The 17,545-nt window shown below is 43.9% G+C and overlaps 1 protein-coding gene across 3 annotated transcripts in view; it reads right to left on the bottom strand.

The window, feature by feature from the left end:
* CLYBL (citramalyl-CoA lyase) overlaps window positions 1-17,545 on the bottom strand; it is a 222,631-nt gene that overhangs the window by 28,183 nt on the left and 176,903 nt on the right. For all 3 annotated transcript variants that reach the window (XM_068984529.1, XM_068984530.1, XM_068984531.1), the window contains exons 3-4: window positions 4,029-4,217; window positions 21-122 (exon numbers count right to left, since the gene is read on the bottom strand). In XM_068984529.1, the coding sequence (XP_068840630.1) occupies window positions 21-122; window positions 4,029-4,217 (291 nt within the window). The remainder of the gene's footprint in view (window positions 1-20; window positions 123-4,028; window positions 4,218-17,545) is intronic.

Genomic DNA, 17,545 nt, shown 5'->3' with positions numbered 1-17,545 from the left:
CCACATTATGGATTTCTTACCTTAAAATTGAGCAAACCCATTGCAGTTTCCACAAAAGGGATTAAATTCATAGGTTGTTCAAGTTTTCGGTCTTTTAAGTAGAATGAAAATTTGTCTGTAAACTAAAATAAAAAGCGTCATAGGTGACTAGTGGGGGCAAAAATGTACAATCATTGACCTCTAGAATAGAAGTAGTATTTAAGTCTTTGACTTGAGGAAGTAATACATAAAAGAATTTTAAAGAAGAAAAAAAACAGAGGAAAGACTAAGGAAAAAAGGTAATAAAGTTTCCACCAAATGAAATAGTAAAACCCCAAACAGTATCATTTTCTTTTTTCCTGAAGGAACAATTTGAGGCCTAGGAGTTAGAGACAGAAGGAGAGATTCTTGAGTTTAAATACTTTCCTTGAAAACATATTTACTTAAGACCTCTCGCCTCCATTTCGTTCAGTGCAAGTGGCAGGCCCCTAAAACAATGAAGGCTCGGCTCTACCTGCCATTCTGGTTTCGTTTCCGACCCAGAAGGACATCAATGTGACTGTTCAGCAGCGTTCTACGTGGAATCCATATTATTCATTATAGCGACATTACCCTTTGTTCCGAGGTTTTTCTCCATAATTTTTTAGCTTACCTAGGAAGACCTTAAAAAGGAAGTTTAATTCTTTGAAGACCAAAGCTCGCCAATTTTTTCCATGAGACCAGTTCACAGCTAGCTCTGTGCTGTCAGTGGGGTAGCCCAAATTCCAAAATCTATCATCTGGAAACATACAAAAGCTCTCACACAGATCTCCCCCCACCCCTTTCAAAGGGGAAAAAAAAAACCCCACCACACTCTAAATTGTAAATCTATTATGTCCATCTAGATCTAATAAGATGTGGGGAGATAAAAACACACACACACACAGGTACGATAAAGATATTTTTGTAAATAAAGATAAAAACATATATATCCATTTTAAATTTAAGGAATATTCAGCCACTAATGGATATCAAAGGAAAAGGGAATTTTAATCATCTCTCCATTCAGTCTCAGTTGGGTAAATCATATCTAAGAGATTTGCATAAATATAAACCATCAAAGACTTTTCATCTTCAAAGGGGGTTTCAAGACCCTATAAGCTTTGTACTGTAATCATCGCAGGTCACCGCCCTGCAGGAACAGGGCTGCTATGGCAACATAAAAAAACTAATGCTTAAGGCTTAGCATAATATTCTGACTAATAGAAAGGAAACTCATTTTAAAAGCTGGCAGCCTATTTACCAGAAGCAGGATTAGAGGTGTTATTTCCCCTTTTAGCTGCCCCCTCCTTGCCTATGCAGCGTCCCTCCCCACCACAACCACCAAAAAAAATCTAATCACTGGGATCTTTAAAAAGCTTTTGAGCAATTTGCAGTAACTTTACAATTAGGCTAAAATAAATCACAGCTTTCAGTAATGAAGAATTATTCCCAGTTGCACCCACTGCCCCTCCCTTCCTCGACACCATCATCATCACCTCCTTAGCAACTTTACAAGGGAAGGAATAACTCAACCAAAATAGTAAGGAGGAAGCGAAGGCTACAATTTCAGGGGACAAACATATAGTATTCCACGAAAATGGAAAGAAAACATAATTTATGTCGCATTGAAGCTAGAAAATGGGTGATAAAATATTAGTGGCTTTGGGGTTACCTGTGCAGCCAAAAAAAATTTTTTCTTGTTCAAAACAAAACCTTGAAACGTCACTTGTCCCATTCTTGGTGATAATAGTTATAACTACAAAACCCATAAAAAACTGGGTAAATCTTTTACAACCCCTTCCCTGGTTCCTAGTGAGAAAATTCTCTATATTAGCCTTTTGTTTTTAAGCCAGGAGGGGCATTTAAAAATTAAATATTCTAGCCCATCCTCCTCCTCCTCCTCCTCCCCTTCTTTCTTAAAAATTGCATTAAGTACTAACACAAAAGGTAACTAGTGGAGAAGTTTCAATTAATTTTTTCAAAAGGAGACGATTAAATGTTTCCGGCCTGGTAAAGTGTTCATTTCAGCGAGGTGGAGGGGACTGGGGGGGGTTGTGTCGGGGGAGGGAAAGAAGGGGGACGATCACAAAGAGATTGGGGAGGAGATGAAGTAGCCGGGCTCAGCAATTCTTTCAATTCCAGTGCACACCCAATAGTGTGCTGGAAGAATGCACCCCGTTCGGGATTTGTGGGAGAATTGTCCCACCACAAAGGAGGCAGAGTCACGCTTGTTATAGTCCAATAAGCCGTGCCAGTCAAACAAGAACCCACACTAGCGACAAAAGGCCAGTAAGAGATTCTCACACAAAAGAAAACAAGGAAGCCCATCTTTCAGTTGTGCATCAGGCTCTGGGTTTTATGCTTCACATAAATACAAACGGAGAGCAAAAAATAAACAGCCCCGAAGACTTCTGTTAACTAGAAATCCTATTTAGATTTCGGTACTTTCCTCACAAGCCAGGGATTTAAAACAGCAAACAGAGGCTGTGGCCGAAGGCCGGGGTGAGCCCTCCCCTCTCAAATGAGGGGTAATAACAGTGATAAATAGGCATTAACTCAGAATCCAAAAGGGAACAGTGACTTCAGATTCCATTTCAATCAACCTAGGACACGTCCGGATCAGTCAGACCTGGAGGATGTGAACCTCCTCTCACCAGCACCTCCCAGCTGCTGGGGGGTGACCTAGCCCAGGAGAACTCTAGTTTGGAAAGTAAACGGGGGGCCCTTGAATGGAGGTCTTCAAGAAGACGCCGCGCGGAACTGTCCAACAGAAAAATAATGGCAGCTGTGTATGTCATTCTAAACTTTGCAGTAGCTGCATTAAAAGAGAAGGATGAAACAGGTGAGTTTCATTTTAATAAGAGGTTTATTCACCCCAGTGTGTCTGAAATATTATCATTTCAACATGTCATCGACATTAAAAATTATTGAGATGATTTACATTCTCTTTTTTGCAGGGGGGTGGGTGTGTGGGGAGGGTGCTGTGAGGTCTTCGAAGTCCCGGGTGTATTTTACACTTACAGCACATCTCAGTCTGGACTGGCCACACTTCAAGTGCTTCTACCCACGTGTGACAGGCAGCCACGGCACTAGAAAGCACAAAGCTGACACAGCTGTGAGGGCTGAAAAGGTGAGCTGTGTCTGGGTGTCATGTCTAAGACTCAGTTGTAGCCACCACTTTAGAGGTCACCTCGGACATGGCATCAAAAAGCTGTCCACACGCCCTCACCACGCCTCCAGCATCCGGGTGCCATGGGCACCCCCCCTGCCCCCGACTGGCACAATGGAACCACCCTATATTCAGCAGGGATCTGCAGCATCACAGTGACCCCTAAATAAAGTCTAGCCCCACCCAACTCCCCAACCCAGGTCCTGTTTTAACAATGAAAACAATCATAGTATAATCAGGCCCATTTCAAAGTTTTCTTAAGTAATTTGACATGCCAGGGTTTTATTGGCTGAAAAGTCTGTCATGAAACAAACACACCTGTCAGCAATTTAAAAAGGATGAACTAGGGAACTGTTCAGGAAATAATATCTGTGCTAATTAAAACCACTAGTTAAAAGCTTCCTGTCTCTTCCTCCAGTTGCCCTAAGGAGTGACCTTTTCCTCTCCTCCTTTAGGTTCATTTTTTTCCTTTGCAGTTAATGTGCTTTTGCCATCCACGATGACTTCAAACCAATCTGCCTAAGAGCCATGCACATCTCTACTCTTCCAGGTGGAGGGGTAGGGCCTAGCTGTATCTAGTCCCAGGTAAGCTGGTTTCCAGGGTTGCTCTACAGGAAGCTGTTCTGTCCAAACCACATATCTGTGCAGGCAGCAGAAGCATCATTTCAAGTGTAGAGCGTTTCCTGTTGAACACTTAGGGCAAAGCCAGGTTCTCCTTGGATGCAGGATATGGTCTTTTTGGTTCCTTTTTCTCGATTCCATTCTCCTCTGCTCTGTGTATGCATTTTCAAAACCTGAAGCATCCAAACCCTTCCTTTCTGCCAGTCTTTAATTAAAGCAAAGTGTATGAGCTACTCACCCAGTGGATTTCTTCAGGACCTTCAACCTTCGGGAGCATGAGGCTGGAAGGAAGGACCCGAGACTGCAGGATGGCCTCCAGGTCTTCTTCGGCCAGACCACTGGACACCGAGTTGATCCTCACACACTTTTCAGTTGGGCCCAGGTCAAAGTCTTCAAGAGTTTTTACTATTCTCAATCTAGCTTCATCCTATAAGTGTAGATAAAATGTATCTCCTTAGCTTATGTGCCATTGAGGGGAAACACAATCAAACCATCCATGAAATTCTTATGTGGGTTGAGAGTCTGAGCACCATTACAGTGCCTACTATAGCCACCAAGTAAATGATCTTTGAAATGACAGGCAAGTGATTGATTTCCAGACTTTATTAAAGTTGACTATAGCAGAGATGAGAGCCATTGTCATGCATGCTGGCAAAACTCTAAATATTTAACAGTAGGCTCATCTTGCTCATTAGGGCTTCCCTGGCGGCTCAGCGGTAAAGAAACTGCCTGCAAAACAGAAGACGCAGGAGACGTAGGTTCAATCTCTAGGTCAAGAAGATCCCCTGGAGGCGGGCATGGCAACCTACTCTAGTATTCTTGCTGGGGAAATTCCATGAACAGAGAAGCCTGGCGAGCTATGGTCCATGGGGTCTCGAAGAGTTGGACACGACTGAAGTGACAGAGCCTGTACGCAGGCACTTGCTCATTAGCATTACTTTTCCACTGGAAAGATAAAATAATTACTAGGTCACATTTATTGAGCATTTACTAAGCACTAGGCATGGTACTAAGTGCTCCACCTGCATTTTCTTATTTAATAAATACAAGAAACTAGATAACTTATGGACAAATGGTAGTCTTGACTGCCAGCATATTCACATTAGGGAAAAAATAAGGTTTTGTTTTTCTCTATCTACAGGCTTAATGCTTTTTATTCACTTAAAAATTATTTTGCAACTGTGTTGAATCTTGACATTCAATTAAGAAGGTGCTCACAGGAAAATGACACTCCCCGCTACAAAAAAGCTCCAACTTCTTTACATGGAAGGCAATAATATCACCAAGAAGAAATCCCTTCATGACGCGGGAGACAAATACATTTTTTTTCCCCCTTTGATTTGACAGGCTTTGCTCCACAGTTAAGTAAAGCTGAAAGGTTGAAAATCTGCTTCAGTATTTGAATTGTCCCCAGAAAAACTGTATGAAATTAAACATGTTATTTACTGACTTTAAGTTGGGGGTGATGAAGGTGGGGAAGGGGGTGGGGAGAGAGGAGTGCACTGAGGGCGTCAGGGCTGAAATCAAGAGGAAGAAAGCACTTGGGGTCATTACTTCCTGCCAATTTCAGTTTCAAAAACAAAGTCCTCCCACTTGCCAACAGCCCTCAACAAATTCTCATTGTCAGAATGAACACTTATCAAAAGTAGTTTCATTTGAGAAGGGTTTTTATGATACTAATAAAACTTTAAAGCTTCTCACTGCTGATGAATGTAGCTTGGGGAAAAAAAAAAGTCTTAACAATATACGGCCATTTGAACAGCCATAGTTATCTAGGAAAATCACAAACCAAAGCGGAGAGAAAAAAACAATTATTTGAGCCAATACTGAGTCAAAGTCCAATCAAGAAGACCAGCCAGGACAGTAGATTTAAACCAGACGGATGTAGGTCTGAGACTGGGTGGAAGCAGGGAAGACCTCCAAACGTGGTCTGAGTTAAACAGTGTGAGGAAACGCTTAGGGTTGTCAGCTCGGAAGCAGAGTCCAAGGGAGCAGTTTAAGATGGCTCCGTGCAGTCCTGATTTACTGAGCTCTGACTGCTACTAATTAGGCCGAGCTTAGACGAGAGCTCGTACTAGCTGCTGTGGGGGAGGATGCAGCCGCAGTGGCTGGGCTCCACCACGCTGTGGGCTGTTCTGCAGGGACAGAATGTTCCCACTTGCCCTACTGTGCCCTCTTGCTACAATCACTGAATAAGAAAATCCCGATGGTGAAGAGTAGAAGTCAACTCACTAGGATGGTTCCCAGGCTGTCTATGACTGTCGGGAGAAACGATGCCTGCGTGTATTTAGATCCACGGCCTCAGAGAACCGAAGATGTGCTAATGCTCCATGAAGCCTGGTGCAGCGGTAGAACTCAGGGTGGCTCCAGCTCAGAAACGTTTCAACTTCCAGGTTTTCCAAGGGCAGGTTGGGTGTGGAAAGGGTCTCCTGAGACAGAGTGAATGGAAAATGGAAGGGAACTAACCAGATTGTTTAGGCTGTAGTGCGTTTCATTTATTTGTTTATCGCTGTTTTTTTTAACTTTTTATTTTGTATCAGGCTATAGCTGATTAACAAACACTGTTGTGATAGTTTCAGGTGAATTGCAAAGGGACTCAGCTGTATATATACGTTTGATCCATTCTCCCGCAAACTCCCCTCCCATCCAGGCTGCCACATAACAGTGAGCAGAGTTCCCTGTGCTGCACAGCAGGTCCCTGTTGGTGATTCATTTCAAATATAGCGCTGTGTACATGTCCATCCCAAACTCCCTAACTATCCCTTCCCCCTTTCCTTCCTTCCGGCAACCATAAATTCATTCTCTAAGTCTGTGAGTTTCTGTTTTGTAAGTTCATTTGTATCGTTGCTTTTTAGATTTCACATGGACCTAGAGAGTGTCATACTGAGTGAAGTGAACCAGACAGAGAGGGAGAAACATCACATGAAGTGCAATTCTGAATCATCACTGCCATCCTCCCAGTTTAATCTGCACGTGCAAGATCCCCGGCAACATCCGCTTCCTAAATCGTTAATGTTGGGGTCAAACAAAATCTGACCTCTAAGCTGTTCAGTCGTTTTACTTGGATTTGAAGGGGACTGTTTGTTCAAAGCTCATGTTCTAAACCTGTCTGTGATTTTTATCTAAAGTCAGATTGCCATGGTTTCAGCACATTCTGGTTTACTTAGTAAAATTCGGCCCTTGTGAAATTGGCTGCAAATGAAGTACCCCATTCCAATTTTAGGCATAATCTGATTAGTACTTTTCATGCTATAATAATGAGCAGTGAATACTCAGCATTTTATTAAACTCTTTCCCCCCCACCCCCTTTCTGGCTCAGAATTCAAACCAAGCTCTTTCCAGTTCATCATTCTATACCTTTCCAAAAAAAGATGCTCGCTTTGGAGGTATTTTGCCACACAACACCCTTATTAACAGGCTGTTGCTTGTGACAATTTACATAAACCAAGTGTGCATCCCTCTGCTATGTATCCTAAAATATCCAACAACTTCCCTGAATTTACACCAACCAACAAGCATGTGGATTTTTTTTTCTTTTTGGTATTTTAATGGTGAAATATGTTACTGTGCTAGCAAACACACCCATGCCATCTGTTGGGTGAGAGGAAGGCAGTTTCTAGGAACAATTAGGTTTAGCTCTGGGTGTTTAGCTAGAGAGAGCCACAGTCCAGCAGTTGTGAAAAGAAGGAAAGTCTGTCCGCGCTATTCTCTCTCCCTTTCTCTCCAACGCAGACCTTGCCTCTTGCTCCTGGCTCTCTTACAGCTCTTTCATCTCCATCACCTCACTCCCTTTATGCTTTCATCCTCTTTCCCTCTCTTTCTCCTGTTTGGCCCTGACCTTCCTTCCAAGTTCCATCTCATTAGGGGGATTAGTAAGTCTTGGCCTGGCAGACACCACCTTCTCGAAAGGGCTATATGGATGATCTGCTGAGATTACTGGGAGGTAAGTGGTCCCTGGAGAAAGGAAGAAACGGAAATGGAGGCAAAAAGAGGCCACTAAGAAATGAAATTTTTGGCAGGCTGGGGGCCTGGGGGCAAGGGTGGAGGGGGTCTTACATTCTGGTAACAAAACAGGTCTTCCAAAATAAGGTTTAGTAGGAGCTGCATTCTAAATGTGTGAACACTGCAGCACAGCCTTGGCCAGCATTTCTCAATGTAGGATAAACTTGTCCTTCTAAGTCCTGACAACCTGAAAAGAGGGAGTAATGAATTTAAGGCCTTGCTCAACAATTACATTAGGTTTTTGCAGAGACTTAATTAGCATCGTGTGTTTGGAGTAGGTCTGATTCCAGAGGTAGGGTCTGCAAAGGTCACAGAGCAAGGTGGCACAGGTCAGAATGTTCGCAGGCCCCGGGTCTAAAAGGTGATGTTACCAAAGTTCCCACACTGCAATCGATATTTCGTGCCATGGGCTCCTCAGTGCAGTGGACCAGGGGCTAATAAACTTGTCCTTATACATAAGCCACCAGATTATGTGACTCTGTCTGGGCCAGGAACCAAGGCGTGCTATGATTTCAGAGACCGGGTTCTTATCACCTGGGGAAGAGAGACACACTCTGCTGACGTAAGAAAGCGAATAAATCAACCATCCCCGAAACCTGCAGACTCCAAAATGAAAGGAGAAAATATGCGTGCAGTTGGTTCACTTGGCACCCATTAGAGCTAATAACTAATCATCCTCGCAAGTTTTGAGCTCAGAATGATCAAATCTGCAAAGAAAACAACATCCGTCCACTTTTACACTCCAGTGGAAGAGGTGGTCCCTCGCGGCGGGGCGGCACAGTCTCGCCATCTGGAGAATAAATCGAGTGTGAAGTACAGTATAGTTTGGGACCAAGCTCCGTGGCGGCGGCTCAGCAGTCAGTTCATTAGTTCCAAACTTGCAGGGATTAGAGCGGCGTCTCTTTTACTCGGATAGGAAGAGACAGACAGGACCCGAGATGCAAGGAGGATGGTGACAACCAGGAGGAGCCCCTTGGGCTTATTTATAAAACTACAAAGTATAAACATACCCAAATAAGTGTCTTAAATAATAGCATTATCACAGTTTCATAACATCTGAATTAGCACCTTTTTCTTCTCCTACCCGCCCTCCACCACCCCTTGAACCTTTTATGTTAACCTACAGTTTGTTTTCAGAGGAAATCGCCAAGACAACCCTGAATGCAACAGGAGCAGAGGGAAAAGCCATGTGGTCGAAGGGAGATTTGGGAATTAAGAAATAATAAGGGTTCCCAGCTCCAGAGAGATGCTTAATCTGTGCAAATTTTTATTCTTTATATTAATATTCTTTTCCTACAAAAGGCAAATCACCACACCACATACCCAGAAACACTAGTGAATTCTTTCCTGAATTTGTCCAGTTCACCTCACTTCCATTTTATCTAATTCATCAAATGATGTCATAAGCATGGACTGGAACGAATTTGGGGCAGAAGGCCTTGATGTCAGCATCTATACGAAATGATTTTTTTGGAAAATTTTGAGATTGGTTGGTTTAAAATAAAAGGTTCTGATGCACTGTTCCATTTAAGGACTTCTTTTCCGTGTACGTTCTTTTCAAACATTAATATTAAAAAACAGAAGTGCCTGTGACATAAACAAGTCATCATTAGTAAGTTATTGTATTTTTCTGGTAAATATATCATAATCACAGAGACTGTTGTAGTGACTGTATTAGAAAAAAAGACAAATTTTCTTTGATTACTGCAACCTGGTAGTGTTTCTTCGGGTAAGGTGATACTGTTGAATTTTCTGGCCCATTGTTTTTCCTACATGGAAAAAAATCTTGGTTTACCCAGGTTTTTTTATTTTGTTTTGAGCTGAACCATGCAGCATGTGGGATCTTAGTTCCCTGGACAGGGGTTGAACTCATGCCCCCTGTGATGGAAGCACAAAATCTTAACCACTGGACTGCCAGGGAAATCCCATGGTTTGTCTATTTTCAAAAAAAAAAAAAAAAAAATCTACAGCAATACTGAACATACTATAAGTTCCCCGGCACAACAGGGAAGCCTGGTGTGCTGCAGTCCACAGGATCTTGAAGAGTCGGACATGACTGAGTGACTGGACTGAACTGAACTGGCTTAAAATTTCATTCACTGATAACACCAAAAGCACAGGTAACGAAAGAAAAAATAAACAAATTGGACTTTATGAAAATTTTTAGATATTATACATCAACAGAATAAAATCAATATTAACAGAATAAAGACACTATCAATAGAATAAAAAGGCAACCCAGAGAATGGGAGAAGATATTTACAAATTATATATCTGATAAAGGAATACATATTCAGAACATATATGGAACTCCTAAAACTCAACACCAAAAATAAACCGAACAAGTCAATTCAAAAATAGGCAAAGGACTTGAACAGACATTTCTCCTAAGATGTACAAATGGCCAATAAGCACATGAAAAGATGGTCCATATCATTAATCATTCAGTTCAGTTCAGTCGCTCAGTCGTGTCCGACTCTTTGCGACCCCATGAATCGCAGCACGCCAGGCCTCCCTGTCCATCACCAACTCCTGGAGTCTACCCAAAACTATGTCCATTGAGTCAGTGATGCCATCCAGCCATCTCATCCTCTGTCGTCCCCTTCTCCTGCCCCCAATCCCTCCCAGCATCAGGGTCTTTTCCAATGAGTCAGCTCTTTGTCTGAGGTGGCCAGTGTATTGGAGTTTCAGCTTTAGCATCAGTCCTTCCAATGAACACCCAGGACTGATCTCCATTAGAATGGACTGGTTGGATCTCCTTGCAGTCCAAGGGACTCTCAAGAGTCTTCTCCAACACCACAGTTATTAATTTTTTTTTTTTTTTGGAAAGTCACTCAGTCGTGTCTGACTCTTCGCGACCCCATGGACTATACTGTCCATGGAATTCTCCAAGCCAGAATACTAGAGTGGGTTGCCTTTCCCGTCTCCAGGGGATCTTCCCAACCCAGGGATCGAACCCAGGTCTCCTGCATTGTAGGTGGATTCTTTACCAGCTGAGCCACAAAGGAAGCCCTATTAATCATTAGGGAAATGCAAATTAAAACTACACTGAGATATCACTTCATACCCATTAGGATGGCTACTATCAAAAAACCCCCCAGAAAAACACAAGTATTGGGGAGGATGCGGAGAAATTGGAACTCTAGTGTACTATTGGTAGAAGTATAAAATGGTACAGCTGCTCCAGAAAATAATATGGCAGTTACTAAAAAAATTAAAAATAGAATTAGCGTACGATGCAGTAATCTCACTTCTGGGTATACACCCCAAAGCACTGAAAGCAGATCTCCAAGAAATTACTTGTACATCCATTTTTATAGCAGCATTATTCACAATAGTTAAAATGTGGAAGCAACCCAAGGGTCCACTGCCAGAAGAATGTGTGTTACTTGCTCAATCATGTCCGACTCTTTGACCCTGTGGACTGTAGCCCGCCAGGCTTCTCTGTCCATGGCATTCTCCTGGCAAGAATACTGGAGTGGGTTGCCATTTTCTCCTCCAGGGGATCTTCCCGACCCAGGGATAGAACTCGGGTCTCCCACATTGCGGGCAGATTCTTTACTGTCTGAGCCACTGGGTACTCGGACAGAAGAAGGGACAAGCGAAATGTGTTAAATACATACAATGGAATGTTATTCAATTTTATACAGGAAGGAAATTCTGACACATGATACAAGATGGATAAACCCCGAAGACACTGAGTTAAGTGCAACAAGTCGGTTACAAAAGGACAACAATGCGAATGTACTTAATAATCACTTAATGGTACACTTAAAAATGGCTATGATAGGGCTTCCCTGGTGGTCCAATGGTTAGGAGCCTGCCTGTCAGTGCAGGGAACATGGGTTCAGTCCCTGGTCCGGGAAGATCCCAGGTGCCACGAGGCAATGAAACCTGTGAGCCCCAGAGCCTGGGCTCCAAAACAGAAGCCACCACAATGAGAATCCCATACACCGCAGCTAGCAAGTAGGCCTCACCCACTGCAACTAGAGAAAGCCCTCATCCAGCAACAAAGACTAGCACAGCCAATAAATAAATAAATAAATATTTTTTAAAAAGAAACTCATGGTTTAAAAAATGAGTATGATGGTAGATTTTAAGTGATGTGTACTTTATCACAATTTAAAAAAATGAGGAAAATGTTCATTTACTGATTTCATCCCCCAAGTTATTACATTCTAGGCACTCTGCTCCGAAACTGTAGATTTTGGTACAGCAAAGTTTCTGATGTGTTTATTATGAGAGATTCTTAAAAACACAGGTTTATTAAAATGCCAAATCAGCTTCCATTCAAAGGACTGAAAAGGCTCAGGATGTGTATGAGGGCGTACTTTGGCATACAAGTCGCTCTTTAGGTCTCTGTTTTTAATTCTTCTGGGTATATACCTAGGAGTTGAATTGCTGGACCATTTAGTAATTTTATATTTAACTTTTTGAGGAACTGCCGAACTGTTTTCTATAGTGGTGTACATTTTACATTCTTATCAGCAATGTAGAAGAGTTCCAAATTTTTCCACACCCTTGCCAACAATTATTTTTCATTTTATTTGTTTTTGATAATGTGGCGGGTGTGATATCTCACTGTGGTTTTGATTTGCATTTCTTGAATGATTAATGATACTGAGCATCTTTTAATGTGTTTACTGGCCATCAGTACATGGATCTCCCTTGACTTATGATGGAGTCATGTCCCGATAAACCCATTGCAAGCTGAAAGTATTATCAGTTGAAATTGCATTTAATACACCTAACCTACTGAACATCAAAGGTCAGCCTAGCCTGCCTTAAATGTGCTCTGAACACTTAAATTAGCCTACAATAGGGCAAAACCATCTAAACATGAATACCTCATGTAATTTACTGACTACAGTCCTTAAAAGTGAAAAACTGAATGATTGTCCGGGTAGAGAAGGGTTGCAAGTATATCGACTGTCGACCTTAAGACCACTTTGCTGACAGGGAGCTGTGCTTCACTGTCGCTGCCCAGGATCACCAGAGAAGATCAGATCATGTAACACTTGACCAGGGGAAGATCAAAATTCAATATTCAGACTATGGTTTTCATTGAATGTGTATTGCTTTCCCACCAGGTGGACCACTGTAAGTCAACTACCATCTATACCTTCTTTGTAGAAAAATCTATTCTAGTGTTAAATTTTTAAAAATGGGTTGTCCTTTGGTTGTTGGATTATAAATGTTCTTTCTATATCCTAGATAGTAAATCCATATCAGATATCTATGATTCACAAATATTTTCTCCCCTTCTGTAAGCTGTCATTTCACTTTCCTGATGGTGTCTTATAATGCACAAAAGTTAATTTCGCTGAAGTCCAATTCATCTATTTTTTTCTTTGGTAGCTTGTGCTTCCGTGATCATTTTGTGATCATTGCCTAATCCAAGGTTACGGAGATTTACACCTATGTCTTCTAATAGTCTTATAGTTTTTACTTTAACATTTAGTCTTGATATAATTTCAGTCTACACATTGTATTCAGTGTGAGGTAGGGAGGCTTGTGATAGTTTTATTTCATGGTTTCGGTCCTCATCACTCAATAAAATACAATGAAAATTCCCTGGAAAGAGAAAACTCAGGGGGAAAGAAGGGGCTTACTCCCCTGGGACTCTTCACTCAGCTCTGCCCTTGCCCCTGACTGGAGAGTGGCTGGTGTTTAGCCTTCCCGTTCCCAAGGCTCTTTCCATTCCATATCACCATCCTGCTAGCTCTTCCTCTTTCACTTTGCCATTTCCCCACCTGATAGCTCAGTTGGTAAAGAATCCGCCTGCAATGCAGGAGACCCCAGTTCAAGTAGTGGGTCAGGAAGAGGGATTCCTGGTTCAATCCCTGGGTTGGGAAGACCCCCTGGAGAAGGGAAAGGCTACCCACTCGAGTATTCTGGCCTGGAGAATTCCATGGACTGTATAGTCCATGGGGTCGCAAAGAGTCGGACACGACTGAGTGACTCTCACTTTCACTTCACTTTCACTTTTCCCCACCTGCTCCGAGTGGATTTTCCTCAACTCTACATGACAGGCCTCGTGTGTGTGTGTGTGTGTTTCTGAGGACCTTGCCAGACTGTCCCATGAGCCTCTGAGGGACCTCAAACCCACACCCATAGGGAAATGTCAAGCTAGTCCTGAGAAGGTGTCCTGTATGGGCAGAGCTGTGTCTTTAACATTTCTTGTTAACTTTGTGATTTAATAGTGAGGCTTTGAGGTACACTCTGCACACAACACTCTGAAAAGACAAAGTATTTGCTTACTAAAGGCTGGCATAGCCTTTCTCAATGTAAAAAACAACAACCACACTCATGTGACTGGCGCTCTGGAGTCTGCAAGTTCACGGCTCTCTCCACTCATTACTTTGTTCCCGCTCACTGCTTGTTCTTAGCCTTAGAAAGGCCGTGGTATTTCTGTGTTCCAGCTGTGCAGCAGGGCACAGGGAGCCATGAGATTTGTTCCAAGGGCACTATCAGAGGGAGGAGGGAGGAACGGGGTGCTGTGACTGCTCTCTCCTGGGGGGTGAGGAGGGGCTGGGCAGTGGCCACGTCTCCATGATGGGAAGGATCCGGTGGACACCTGCACAATGTCTCACACGTGAGGTGTTTTATGTACTGAAGACCAAGCTTCTAGATACTTGAAAACATTTCAGTTCAGTCGCTCAGTCCTGTCCAACTCTTTGAGACCCCATGAACTGCAGCACGCCAGGCCTCCCTGTCCATCACCAACTCCTGGATCATGCTCAAACTCATCTCCATGGAGTTGGTGATGCCATGAAAACATTTAGATAATTGATAGGGTTTGTCCTTTTTAAAAAGTGACTGCTTGTGATTCTGAAAAGAACACTTCCTGAATATTATTCTCACATTTCAACTCGATGTCTGTGATCTGGAGCAATTAAAATTTTTTAACAAGTAGGATAGGGATCAGTCAAATGTTATCCACCATGCTGTGGATAAGTGTGGAGGAAGGGAAAAGACACATGTCACTTTATACATGCATGCTAAGTCGCTTCAGTCTTTTGTCCATGGGACTCTACAGGCAAGAGTACTGGAGTAGGTTGCCATGCCCTCCTCCAGGGGATCTTCCTGATCCAGGGATAGAACCTGCGTCTCTTTCGTCTAACCTGCTTTGCCAGGTGGCTTTTTTTTTTTTTTACCACTAATACCACCTGGGAAGCAAGTCACTTTATATTGACATGTAAATCAATGCAGGAAGGCATCACCCAGTTGCAGGGTCACAAGGCCTACAGGATGAGAAGTGAAATAACAGTTCGAGTCAGTGGCACAGACATTAGGATGTGGGACTCAGAGGCAGGAGAGAACACTGCAGCCTGAGAGCAGAAGCATGGGGGCTTGAGGGTTTCTGCAGGTGCAGAGGAGAAGGGATGACCCAGCAGAGAGCTGGCAAAGTGCAAAGGGCAGAGGCAGGAAAAGTGAGTGAATAAAAGGGCGGATGATCAGTACCTGTGACGTTAGGGACGGGAGGGGCCGTGCCGGGAGATCGACAAAAAGCCAGGAGATTCCCAAGCCGCCAGAGAGCCCAGGATTTAGGAGGCCCTGTTCCACCGGGGGAGGAAAGGGTGATGGGGTGGGTGGGACAAGGGTCACAGTTCAGGGGGGACTTCCCTGGTGGTCCAGTGGTGAGGACTCCGAGCTTTCTGCTGCAGGGGACGCGGGTTCCATCCCTGGTCGGAGAACTAAGACCCCCAGGTGCCGCGTGGTGGAGCCAAAATAATAATAATAATCATGGCAGTTCAGTTCTGCTTCCACAGTAGAAGCTGTCTGGTGCTCAAGCTTGGACTGCGAGAAGGTCCACCCTGCAGCCCCTTGAGCACTAAGACAAGGGTCCTGCTTGAGGCCGCCCTGCGCATGCTCGGCTTGGGGGGCGGGGGCATGGGCTTCCAGGGAGAGAGGGTCTCGGGTCCCAGAGCCACTGTTTTTGCCTTCGGAATGGGCGTTTGTATGCATTCTGGGATCTGAGTGAGGAGTGTCACAGTACCTTGAGAGCCCTTGAAAGCGAAATGGAAAGTACACGTGGGGCGGGAGAGCCAGCCTGCCGTCCTCCCCGCCCCTTCTAATTGGTCTCTCCCCACCTGGCCTCTGTCAGCGAAGGTGGCCTCCTGCCCACCTTGTGCAAAGCACAGCCCCAAGCAAAGCTGCCCTCTCCCTCTCAAGGGGCTCTGTTTGTGTTGGGTTGGAGGAGGTAATTAACTGTTTTGGTTTAAAAGCCCTCCTGCTGGGCTGCAGTCTGCGTGGGAGAATAAAAGCAAACAAGTGAAAGGGGAGTGTGTCATCAAAGGACTCTGCCCTTACCTGGCTTCCTTATAAGGATGAATACGGGGCTGCCTGCCACAGGTGTCACGGATTCCCCACACAGGGCAGGGCCGCGGGTCTTACATTCTTTTTTTTTTTTTTTTTAACAATAAACTGAGAGCGATCGGTTCATAGTTTAATGAGGCAGCCTTGCCAGTGGTTCCACAGACACACCAGGTAACAGCCATATCACCTGAATCCTGGCCTGAGCAGTTTTACTGTGATGCCAACATATTCTGGCTGATGACTTCCTTTACCTCTCAAGCCAACAGTGAGATCCATGGTTAGAAAGGGATCCAAATGGTCTTAATGTAAATATCAAGAAACAGTTTTTTAATGGTCCTGATGAACCTATCTGTAGGGCAGGAATAGAGATGCAGAGGAAGAGAACAAACGTGTGGATGTGGTGTGGAAGGAGAGGGTGGGACAAACTGAGAGAGTAGTGCTGACATATATACCCCACCACGGCATATACACCCCACCACGGCATACACACCCCACCGCGATATATATACCCCACCACAACATATATACCCCACCACGACATATACACCCCACCGTGACATATATACACCCACCGCGACATATACACCCCACCGCGACATATACACCCACCACGACATATATACACCCCACCGTGACATATACCCCCCACCAAGACATATATACACCCCACCAAGACATACATACACCCTACCAAGACATATACACCCCACCGTGACATATACACCCCCCCACGTGGAAAGCAGATGGCTAGTGGGAAGCTGCTGTGTTGCACAGAGCTCAGCTCCATGCTCTGTGGTGATCTAGAGGCATGGGAGGGAGAGGAAGGAGGCAGGTTTGTGAGAGAGGGGGTATATGTAACACATGAGCAGGTTCACTTTGCTGTGCTACAGAAACTGACACAGCATTGTAAAGTAACTATGCTAGTTTAGTCGTGGCCTTCTCTGCGACCACATGGACTGTAGCCTGCCAGACTCCTCTGTCCATGGGATTCTCCAGGAGTGGAGGAGTGGGTTGCTGTTTCCTTCTCCAAGGGATCTTCCCAACCCAGGGATCAAACCCAGATCTCCTGCGTTGTGGGCAGAGTCGTTACAACTGAGCTAGGAGGGAAGCATACTCCAATTTAAAAAAAGGTTTTAGAAAAGGATAAATGGAACAGAATAAAGAGTACAGAAAAACACCCACCACACCCAAACAAATATAGTCAACTGAACTTTGACAAAGGAGAAAAGATAATTCAGTGAAGAATGCTTAATCTTTTTTAAAAAACAAAAAACAGTTTTTTCTTGTAAGCCAATGTTTCTTCATTTATGGGGCTTCCCTGATGGCTCAGTTGGTGAAGAATCTGCCTGCAATGCAGGAGACCAGGGTTCGATTCTTAGGTCGGGAGGATCCGGCTCAGAGGTTAAAGCGGCTGCCGCCAATGCGGGAAACCGG

Source organism: Capricornis sumatraensis, chromosome 12 (assembly GCF_032405125.1).
Source record: "Capricornis sumatraensis isolate serow.1 chromosome 12, serow.2, whole genome shotgun sequence".
Classification (NCBI taxonomy): domain Eukaryota; kingdom Metazoa; phylum Chordata; class Mammalia; order Artiodactyla; family Bovidae; genus Capricornis; species Capricornis sumatraensis.
The sequence above is the reverse complement of the archived record's forward strand: the minus strand, read 5'-3'. Positions and strand labels throughout refer to the sequence as shown.